Source organism: Tiliqua scincoides, chromosome 16 (genome assembly GCF_035046505.1).
Source record: "Tiliqua scincoides isolate rTilSci1 chromosome 16, rTilSci1.hap2, whole genome shotgun sequence".
Taxonomy (NCBI): Eukaryota; Metazoa; Chordata; class Lepidosauria; order Squamata; family Scincidae; genus Tiliqua; species Tiliqua scincoides.
The window spans coordinates 2,237,417-2,248,621 of record NC_089836.1 but is presented as its reverse complement, the minus strand read 5'-3'; the positions used below and the strand labels follow the sequence as shown (position 1 = coordinate 2,248,621).

The 11,205-nt window shown below is 51.1% G+C and overlaps 1 protein-coding gene across 1 annotated transcript; it reads right to left on the bottom strand.

The window, feature by feature from the left end:
- Nucleotides 1-3,125: 3,125 nt before the first annotated feature.
- Nucleotides 3,126-8,887, bottom strand: PIP5KL1 (phosphatidylinositol-4-phosphate 5-kinase like 1). Its single transcript, XM_066610905.1, has 5 exons — nt 8,847-8,887; nt 7,582-7,694; nt 4,853-4,967; nt 4,020-4,066; nt 3,126-3,406 (listed from the first exon to the last, which is right to left on the bottom strand). Exons 1-5 carry the CDS (start codon nt 8,885-8,887, stop codon nt 3,126-3,128), a joined length of 597 nt encoding a protein of 198 aa, XP_066467002.1.
- Between the last annotated feature and the right edge of the window lie 2,318 nt (nt 8,888-11,205).

Below are 11,205 nucleotides of genomic sequence, written 5' to 3'. Positions count from 1 at the left end.
GTATTGGCCTCTGCCTTTCCATTGGACCATTTCAGTGACGTGGAGAGGGGGGATTTGCTGCATGGGTAACAGTCTATCCTCCATACCTACTTTACCCAGGCTTTGCGCACTGGAGAGGACACTCTGTTCCAGAACCACCATTCAGAGCGTGACACCATAGTTTTCCGAGACTGAAGGATGCCAACAACAACTTCTGGGCAGACATGCCTGGGGTTGGACGCTGAGTGACTAATGCAAACACTGACCCACAGCTGCTTACCAAGGGTTCAGACCAGGGTTTACTCCTTGGGACCAATGACTCTCAATTGAGCAAAGCACCTAAGGGCCTCTCAGCATGAGGATCATCTACTCTAGACTTGGATGCAGTTCTATATTAAAATCTGCTTCAGTCCATCAGATCCATGTGCGCTTTGGATGGTGTTCCATTCTGCCATAGAGAGATAGTCTATTAACAGTGGTTGCCAAATGTTTTAGCACCAGAAGGACCCACTTTTCAGAATGACAGTCTGCCAGGACCCCACTGCCAGGAAGTGACGTCATGAACCTGGTTAGTGATGTCATGGCCATAAGTGACATCATCCATTTAGGCTTAAGCCCCCATCAGCCAATGGTCCCATTTCAGTGCTCATGCTGTTATTTTGCATCGCTTGGACTTCAAACCTACCAGCTCAGAAGTCAAAGCAGAACCCAGGCTTGGATCCTTCTCCAGCCACACAGCCCCCCCCTTTCCAGCGTCCCATGTTCCCAACTATTTGGGGCAAAGCACCCTGCCTCTCTCCCATTGGGAGCCTGCCCTGCCCTGCCCGGCAGCTCTTGCACCCTGACTTTTCAGTTCTGTATTTTCAAGGGTTGCCAAGACAGGTGCTACATGACTCACCTGGTGGGTCCCAACCTGCTGTTTGAGAAACGCTGTAGTAAATTTTGTTTCTCGCTCTCAGGTTCGACAGACCTTGGCTGTGAACCTGGGGCCTTACCCAAAAATGCTTCCAACTGGGCTCTAGGCGTCAATTGCCGCCCCTAGATGACCTTGTGGGGTCCCCTGAGTCTATGAAAACCTGAGATTTTTGAGACAGGCCTGGTGATGTCATGACTGCCAACTAAAGCGGTGAAAAGTAGCCCATTAACCCTTGCTGTCCTGTCTCAGGAGAAAAGCAAAAAGCATAGATAAACCGTCTTGTTTTGGCCAGAGTTTGCAGACTTACCTTCAGAGGCTCACCTCCACCTGCTTTGTCCTCTTCCAGAGCCTTTGCACTTTGGGCTCCAACCCTCCAGAAACACCTTGTGGAATCTGAACTCTCGACGTGGCGCAATGTGAGCCCATCCCCTGGCAACCGATACCCCTTCGCACCTGACAACGGAATTTGCCTCTGGTATTTGATACGCTCCACTGCCATCTCAATGGTTTCAAGTGGCAGTCAGCTGTGTGGCCTTGCACTTAAACATTCACAGCTAGCCACCCATGGGGAGGGCGGCTGGTTTCACAGTCAGGGCGGTTGCGTCGTGGTTGCGCACTAATTTGGCCTAATTGTGGAACCAGCAGTCCTTCCCACGCATGCTGATCAGGTGTAGTGGTTCTGGAGTTGGACCTGGAAGATCTGGGTTCCAATTCCCACTTGGCCATCAATCAATCAATCAATCAATCAATCAATCAATCAATCAAATTCCCACCAGTCCACTCAGGATGCCCCCAGCTCTATTTCCCCTTCTTGACATCTTCCGGCAAGGGTGGAAGAAGTTCTGAATCAGTGGCTGACTTGAATCTTGGACCTGATGAGAGCCAATGGGCTAGAGCTCAGGTCATACAAGATGGCAACCCCGTTGCTAAGGGATTCCAGTGGCAAGGAGTTCCACTGGTTAATTCCACACCGGCTAAAGAAATTCTTTTGTCTGTTCTCACTCTCCTGACACTCGGTTTTAGTGGCCGTCCCCTGGTTCTGGTATTGTGTGAGTAGGAAAGAAGATCCCTCTATCCACTCTCACACCAACAGCCCCACAAGAAGGAGGGGGGAAGGGGGACCAGGCCAGTTTGTGTATGAGACCGATTGAGGTGAGGATTGGGGGAGGGGGTTGTCCACCCACCTCCTCCACTCTACTCGCATCTTGATCTGAAGACGAAGGGGGAACAGAGCAGAAAAACAAGCGTGGAGCATAAGAGAAGGATGGGCTAGACCGCTCTTCTCTCCTTCACACTTCCTTTCCAACTTTTCAAATCCAGGGAGTGGAAGGAGGTGCAGGAATGGCTCTCAAGCCACAGGGCGAGGGGGAAGGCCAAAATTTGGCACACCATATCAGGGACTAGGTGTTTTCTTGGTTGGAGCTGGTAAAACCCGTCCATCTGCTTGAGTAAGAAAGCATTAGAATATTTGGGGGTCATAAGACCATAAGAATGGCCCCACTGGATCAGGCCATAGGTCCATCTAGTCCAGCTTCCTGTCTCTCACAGCGGCCCCAAATGCCCCAGTGTCATAAGCTGTGTAACTAACATCCTTGTTTCATTTCTCAGACTTCTTGGGAAGAGAGACCGGAGATTTCCCAGACAGCATAGGAGAGCGCATATCTTTATTTGCAGAAGAGGAAAAGTCACCACAAGGTGAGTCTCCCTGAGGCATCCTCCCTCAAAATCATCATGCAAGGGTTAGAGCCCACAACGGCGAATAAGAATTCATCCAACCAAGTCTACACAATTGGCGTGTACACCACGTTTCTCTGGCCTGTTCATACGATTTAATCTGGAGCAATTCTCCTCCCGTGCTTTGCTATCGATGGGTTGGTGTGCCACCATCTTCTGGGTCCCATAGACATATCCTGGATCTGCAGGACTTTCCCCCAAGGTGGATTCAAGTCCGAAGTCTTGAGAGGCATGGATTCAAAAATCAAACCTCAAACAAAAACCAAATGCTGAGGGGTCCAAATTCTGCACTCTTCCAGTTGCTGGAATAAACCCACTGTGGAAATACTGAGAATTCTGCTTTTTTTTTTTTGCATCTGCTGCCCCCTGATGGCCAAAGCCGTTGCTGCAAGTTTTAAATCCTTGGCGTACGGCTATGTGCTGAAATTTCTCCAGGGGCCAGAATTCTGGACAGCGGTCAAGGATGACCTCCACCATCACTCAGGACTGCCTGCATTCATTTCGTGTGGTCCGCCACCCACTGGCAAATCCGCTGGGCGTAACAGGAAGGGTTAACGGTGGAGAACCTTTGGCCCCGGTAGCGGATTCTCTTCCAGAGATTCTCCAGCTTCTTGCGGAAGCCATACACCGTGAAGAAGTCAACGAGGCCCATAAAGTAGCGGTAGTCGGGCCCGTCGATGATGTGCAGGGGGTTCTTGGCACTGCTCAGAATCCGCCGGTTCTGGGACAAGGGGAGAGTGTCGATTGAACCCTGCGGGTCGACGTCCTGCGCGGCCTCTTCGGTTTCAGCAGCCGGGACCTCCGAGATGGTGTAGGTGCCGTGGGGCATCTGAGATGCCAGAATCTCATGGATGAGGAGCTCACTCCCCGAGGGAAGCGGTGAGGGTATTTCGTAGCTGGATCTCTGCATCAGGTACATGGCCAATAAATTGTGAATGGTGCTCTGAGTCCCGGGGACAGTCACACCGCCCATGCTGGAGTCCGCCGTAATGGAAGAGATGCAGTCGGTATCCTCCGTTTCTGTGACCATCGAGACCCGTTTTTGCAAGTTCTGCTCGGACTCCTGGCTGACAGAGCTGTGGGCCAGAAGCAAAGAAACCCTCAGGGCGGTGAGACAGGAAAGTGGGAACCCCAGACTCACTGACATACTACAGGCAAAAACAGGGCTGCTCTTGAAACACCCTTGACTCCACACGGGCCCCAAACCATGTCAGGAGGACCTCACTGTACTTTCCAGATGTGACCAGAAAAGCACCGCCGCCTATGCTTACAATGGGTAGACCTGGGCTCCTGCCGCCTATACTCACAATGGGTAGACCTGGGCTTCTGCCGCCTATGCTTAGAATGGGTAGACCTGGGCTCCTGCTGCCTATACTCACAATGGGTAGACCTGGGCTCCTGCTGCCTAAGCTTACAATGGGTAGACCTGGGCTCCTGCTGCCTATACTCACAATGGGTAGACCTGGGCTCCTGCTGCCTATACTCACAATGGGTAGACCTGGGCTCCCAGCGCCTATGCTTAGAATGGGTAGACCTGGGCTATACTTACAGTGGGTAGACCTGGGCTCCTCCCGCCTATGCTTGCAATGGGTAGACCTGGGCTCCTGCCGCCTATGCTTACAATGGGTAGACCTGGGCTCCTGCTGCCTATACTCACAGTGGGTAGACCTGGGCTCCCAGCGCCTATGCTTAGAATGGGTAGACCTGGGCTCCTGCCTCTTATACTTACAGTGGGTAGACCTGAGCTCCTGCTGCCTATACTCACAGTGGGTAGACCTGGACTCCCAGCGCCTATGCTTAGAATGGGTAGACCTGGGCTCCTGCCTCCTATACTTACAGTGGGTAGACCTGGGCTCCTCCCGCCTATGCTTAGAATGGGTAGACCTGGGCTCCTGCCGCCTATACTCAGAATGGGCAGTTCTGAGTCACAGGCCTCAGAATGCGTCAGGAGGCATCCTGAAGGCATTTGGGATTTTGCTGGGGGTGGAGGAAGGCAGTTCCTTTCTGAGGCCTGCAGGAGACCTTCTGAGATGTGGGGAGGCTGTAAACTTCTGGGCCCGGGAAGGCCATGCGCCTCCGGAAGGTGTGCCTTTGGCAAAAATGCTTCCTGCGGTTCTCCGCGGCCTAACCTGGGGGACCGGCTCCCCGTGACAAGCCCCACGCCGATGGACTCACAAGGTTGTCCTGGCAATGATGTTGGCTACCGTCTGGTTCAGGGCCCGCTCGTCCTCGTGGAGGGGCTGCAGGCCCACCAGGAGGCTGTAGTCGATCACGTGCAGCTCCTTCAGGAACTGTGTGTCCAGTTGCATCTGCTGGATGAGCCAGTCACGCTGCTGACCTGCGGGTGAGAAAAAGCAGGCCGGCTGAGAGCAGAACCAGGTGGAGAGAGAGAAGCATCCTCGGAAGCCTTCTTCCTGGTTACAGGTGGGATTCCCCCAAACATCTGTTCTGCAGCCTGTAGCCAAGGGTCAAGGAGGACTAGGGCAAGGATGAGTTCAACCAACCACAACCAACCAACCACAACCAACCAACCAACTCTGGATGAGTTCAACCAGCCACAAGTAGGTCAAGAGTTAAAACACAAAAAGAGTGTGCAGTGGTGTCATGGATATGTACAGTTCAGGCCTAGTAGCACTGCAAGGCCTGAACCAAGCTAAAACAGTAACACAGAAGTGGCTTGCATTTCCTAGCTGCTAGGAATTTACAACTCAATGGAAGGTGATGATGTAGCACCTAGGCAGCCAGAAGGACGCCCATCAAGGATGGAATGCAGCTGCAGATCTCCAGGGGGGAGGGAAGAGCTGAGAGGGTGAGCTTCGAGCCCCACTTCCGGGGGACAGGGTTTTTGTTCCTTGTCTCTGAGTGAGAGAGGTGGTGGTTGCACATCCTGCCCCATCAGGACCATGTGACCTCTTAGGTAACTGAGGATCTACAAAAGAAGCTGACCCAGGTGAGAGTCAGGGATTAATAGAATTAGCCAGTTAGCTTTGTTGCTTTATGCTGATATGTTTCCTAGAAGTTTTTATGCCTCTAGCATTTGCTGCCTTTGTAACTTTTTTGTAACACTATGTATTTAATAAAGTAAAAAATCCTTTTACCATGTTGGTTCATTGTCTGTTGGGGACAAAGATTCAGAATCCTGCCTAGCTGTTCAGCAAGCTACCAAAAATCCTCATTGTGGACTAGAAACTTGAGTACTGAGACTTTAAGTAAAGAAAGTGCTCAGTGCCTACAAGGGATATAGTTAAGCCTAAAGGGTCTTGGTTTCCCTGGACTGAGATACTGGCTCTTACAGGGTGGTGGCAGTACTACTGAACAGGGATCTTTGAGGGCTCTAGGGTTCAGAACAAACAACTCTGAGCACCCAAAACCCTGGAAGTGAGACCCAAGTGTACGACAAGTGGGCACTCAGAATCCATGGGGGGGGGTCTGTCCCCCCACTGATACTGAATTCTGCAGATAGTGAAATCTGCGGGGTGCTGGCAAACCAGAAGAGCCTTTTAGAAGCATCTGGGAGGCCACTCACAGCCTTCCCGTGCCTGAGAGAACCTCCTGGATGTGACTGGAAGGCACTTCTGGTTGTACCTGGGAGGTCCTCTAAGGTCCTCCATCCACAGGGCATTGTGGATACAGATACAGAGTACAGATATTGAAATCTGCAGATGCTGGTGGTGGTTGGCAGCCTTCAGTCTCGAAAGACTATGGTATAAGCCTACAGCACTCGGTATTCCCAGGCCTGTATGGGAGACCACCTGGGAATACTGGGTGCTGTAGGCTTATACCATAGTCTTTCGAGACTGAAGGTTGCCAACCATCTCCCTATACTGAACACTATCTCCCGATCTTGTCTGATCTTGGAAGCTAAGCAGAGTCAGGCCTGGTTAGTACTTGGATGGGAGACCGCCTTGGGAGAAGATAGACATTCAACCATAGAATCATAGAGTTGGAAGGGACCTGCAAGGTCATCTAGCCCACCCTCCTGCCTGTGGTAGGAAATTCTCCTAGAGCATTTGATGTTTGATGTGGCCGTTTGTCGTATACTTGGTCTCACACTCCCAGGGTTTGGGTGCTCAGAGTTGTTGGTTCTGAACCCTAGAGCCCTCAAAGATCCCTGTTCGGTAGTACTGCCACCACCCTCTAAGAGCCAGTGACTCAGTCCAGGGACACCGAGACCCTCTAGGCTTAACTATATCCCTTGTAGGCACTGAGCACTTTCTTTACTTAAAGTCTCAGTCCTCAAGTTTCTAGTCCACAATGAGGTTTTTTGGTAGCTTGCTGAACGGCTAGGCAGGATTCTGAACCTTTGTCCCCAACAGACAATGAACCAACATGGTAAAAGGATTTTTACTTTATTAAGTACATAGGGTTACAAACAGTTACAAAAGGCAGCAAATGCTAGAGGCATAAAAACTTCTAGGAAACATATCAGCATAAAACAACAAAGCTAACTGGCTAACTATTATTCTCTAACCTTCACCTGGGTCAGCTTCTTTTGTAGATCCTCAGTTACCTAAGAGGTCACATGGTCCTGGTGGGGCAGGATGTGCACCCACCACCTCTCTCACCAAGAGACAAGGAACAAAGACCCTGTCCTCTGGAAGTGGGGCTGGAAGCTCACCCTCTCAGCTCTTCCCTCCCCCCTGGAGATCTGCAGCTGCATTCCATCCTTGATGGGCGTCTTTCTGGCTGCCTAGGTGCTACATTATCACCTTCCATTGAGTTGTAAATTCCTAGCAGCTAGGACCTAAAGCCCCTTGCAAGCCCCTTCTGTGTTACTGGGTTACTGTGGTTCAGGCTTGCAATGCTACTAGGCCTGAACTGTACATGTTCATGACAGCGTCTAAATGTCAACTGCCCCAAGACTGAGCTCTGCGTGGCATGAAGAGCAACCGTTTCGGGACGGGGAGGGAGTTTTTCCCCTTCCACCCTCGCTTAGGGAAGCACCTACCTACCCAGGACGATGTTCCTTCCATCAAAGTTGAGATCCTTCAACACCATGATGATTTCGCTGCTGACAGGAGCCGGGTTGGTCCAGCGGCCTACCTCGCACCCTTTGATGTCATACCTGCAAGCAGCAATTTTATCCTGTTTCAAAAAGGACCGGGGAATCCCTGAGGACCCCATTCACATTCCCACCTTCCCTCTGAAAGCTCAAGATGGGGGTCTTCCCATATGATCCTCAAACCAACCCTGCGAGGTGTGCTAGGTTGAGAGAGAGCTAACCTAGTGAGCCTCCTGGCTGGGTCTGTGGTCTAAATACCATATTTATTCTCTCTGGTCTCAGAGAAAGGCCTGACTTAAAGATTTCAGCAAAAGCCTACAGGGAAAGGCACTTCTAAATATCACAGCAACTAAAGTCATAGGTAGCTTCTACATCCAGAAGAGCCCTGTTGGATCAGGCCAAAGGCCCATCTATTCCAGCTTCTTGTATCTCACAGTGTAGACCCTCCTGGTTCTCCACATAAGAACAGCCCTGCTGGATCAGGCCAAAGGCCCATCTAGTCCAGCTTCCTGTATCTCACAGTGTAGACCCTCCTGGTTCTCCACGTAAGAACAGCCCTGCTGGATCAGGCCAAAGGCCCATCTAGTCCAGCTTCCTGTATCTCACAGTGTAGACCCTCCTGGTTCTCCACGTAAGAACAGCCCTGCTGGATCAGGCCAAAGGCCCATCTAGTCCAGCTTCCTGTATCTCACAGTGTAGACCCTCCTGGTTCTCCACGTAAGAACAGCCCTGCTGGATCAGGCCAAAGGCCCATCTAGTCCAGCTTCCTGTATCTCACAGTGTAGACCCTCCTGGTTCTCCACGTAAGAACAGCCCTGCTGGATCAGGCCAAAGGCCCATCTAGTCCAGCTTCCTGTATCTCACAGTGTAGACCCTCCTGGTTCTCCACATAAGAACAGCCCTGCTGGATCAGGCCAAAGGCCCATCTAGTCCAGCTTCCTGTATCTCACAGTGGCCCACCAGATACCCCAGGGAGCACACAAGACAACAAGAGACCTGTATCAGGCAGTCAGAGATGGACTACCTCTGAAACACAAGATTGCCCACAGTTGATCATGGCTTGTCACCCATGATGGACTTTTCCTCCTGATAACCCTCTTTTCAAGGCATCTAGGCCAGGCACCTTCACAACTTCCTGTGGCAAGGAGTCCCACAGATTCATGGTGCAGATTAATTCCACCATAACCCGCAGGTGAAAAAGGGCCCGTCACTCACCTCTCGGTAATCCTCTCATGAGGGTAGAAGATGCTCTGCATGATGATGAAATATTTCTAGGCAGAGAAAAGAAGGAGGAAGTCAGTCCATGGATCAGATGGTTCAAATGGGATGCTTTGGCGTATGCGGTGGGAGGGACCCCTTTTTAATTCCTGTTGCTGCTTTTATGTCATAGCTGTTTTTGGTTTCCTGATCACATCTGGGCGTTCTGAGGAAGCTGGGAGTCTGGTGCGATCTCCGCAGGGGTGGGCATGGCCTCTAGGTGAGGAAATGCAGGGCCACACTGGCCCACCACAGATTCCAGTATCCGCGGATTTTGGTATCCATGGGGGAGATCCTCTGTGGATACCAAGGGCCCATTGTATCATCTTCTCAGACCACTTAAGGGGCGGGGGGGGGGGAGAGCCTTGCCTCTGGAGGTGGAGGAAGGGATGAAGTCAAGCCCTTCCCCTCACATGGAACAAAAACTGTCTCACTCAAATGCTCCTAAATAGTTTTCAATACTCCAAAACTCTGTTGGTAGGAATTGGTGAGGGACACCTACCTTCTTCTCCTGAGGAACGATGATACTGTGAACCCCTGTTGGAAGTAAGGAACAAGCACACTGGTGAGGCGGCAGGACTCAGCCTGATCCCCTGAAATGAATATTTACTGACTGCTTTTCAGCTAAAAGTAGTTCAAGGACCGGTTTATATAGGAAATCCATTTCCAATAGGAAATCCGTCAGTGGTTCTCTGCCCCAAAGCACACACAATCTTTAAAAAAAAAGAGACATTGGCAACAGCCACTGGAGAAGACCCCATACTGGGGTGAAGAGGGACAGTTGTTCTCTCTCTGCTAAATAGGACACTACTTGAAAAGGTGCCTCTTTTTCCAGTTAACAGGGCACTGTGCACATCACATCTATGCAGAAGTAAGACTTAGGGCACAATCTTAAGTAGTAAGTAATCCTCAGAAGTAAGTCCTATTGTGTTCAATGGGACTTCCTCCCAGGAAAGTGAGGTTAGGATTGCAGCCTTGTTGTGGTTAGCGGGCTTCCTCCCAAGGAAGTGTGTCTAGGAATGCAACCTTCAGCCGGTTCCTTACAATCCTGGAACCTTACAATCCTGGCCCACCCAGGAGACCCGGTTCACAGATTCCATTGCTGCATCCCTCACCTAGGAACTTGACCAGGAGCGAGTGGGGGTAGTTTTCCAGGTGCTCTATGTACTTGGGCAGGTTGGAGAGGAGGAAATGGATCTCCCTCTTGCTCTGGGTCTTCAGGAAGTAGCGCTTGTCGTTGCTGTGGGGAAAAGCAGGGGAGTTAACCGTGCGAGCGGTGGAGGCGGCGAGACCCCCCCCTTCCATGCTCACCCATGTGCTTCCATGCTCATACCTCTGAGACTGTCACCCAGAACCCAGGATTCCAAAGCCAGGACTTAGTGATACCCCCAAAGTTGCCAACCATCGAACGATCTGCTGTCTATTTGCAAGAGGTCAGCTCTCCAAAATCTCTCTCTTCTTCCAGGTTGGTTGAAGGAGGTGGAGGTGGCATGAACAGAGGTGACCGGAGCTGCGTGCCCAGACCCTGAGATCTGGTAATGTATAGCCACCTCTGTGCCCCTGTGCCCGGGTTCAGTGGCTCCTTCATTCATCATGGATGCATTAACAGCCAAAAAGGTGAGCTGTTTCACCAACGGGGCTAATTACAAGGCTGAAAGGCTCATCATGCTGGTCAAATGCGTTCTAGCACTGGACACTTGCATCAATTTTTTTTGGTGTGTCCTGAACATCCCAATACAGTATTCAGTGGTTCCCAAACGGTGGGTGACGACCTGATTTTTGGTGGGTCCCACAAAGGCGATGGAAAGATCAGATAACTAATTGCCTCAAGCCCTGAGGCTATTCAAAAATCTGATACTGTAGCAGCTAATTACCCTGCAAAGAGCTCAGCTCCGGCAAGATAGCTGCTAACTGCCCTGCAACTGGCCGAGCTCCTGCAGTTTGCAAGCATGTGTAAATATAGGGAGAGAACGTTTGAGAGTCCTTTTTCTGATTATTACTAATCAATCAATAAGAACATAAGAACAGCCCCACTGGATCAAGCCAAAGGCCCATCTAGTCCAGCTTCCTGTATCTCACAGCGGCCCACCAAATGCCCCAGGGAGCACACCAGATAACAAGAGACCTCATCCTGGTGCACTCCCTTGCTTCTGGCATTCTGACATAGCCCATTTCTAAAATCAGGAGATTACATAAGAACAGCCCCACTGGATCAGGCCATAGGCCCATCTAGTCCAGCTTCCTGGATCTCACAGCGGCCCACCAAACGCCCCAGGGAGCACACCAGATAACAAGAGACCTCATCCTGGTGCCCTCC

Excerpts from the sequence above, each read along its gene's own strand:
- PIP5KL1 (XM_066610905.1), bottom strand. The coding sequence starts at position 8,887 with ATGCAGAGCATCTTCTACCCTCATGAGAGGATTACCGAGAG. Across the intron at positions 7,695-8,846 it reads CATGAGAGGATTACCGAGAG|GTATGACATCAAAGGGTGCG; the intron begins GTGAGTGACGGG and ends TGCTGCTTGCAG. Across the intron at positions 4,067-4,852 it reads CAGCCCCTCCACGAGGACGA|CAGGAGCCCAGGTCTACCCA; the intron begins GCGGGCCCTGAA and ends GAGTATAGGCAG.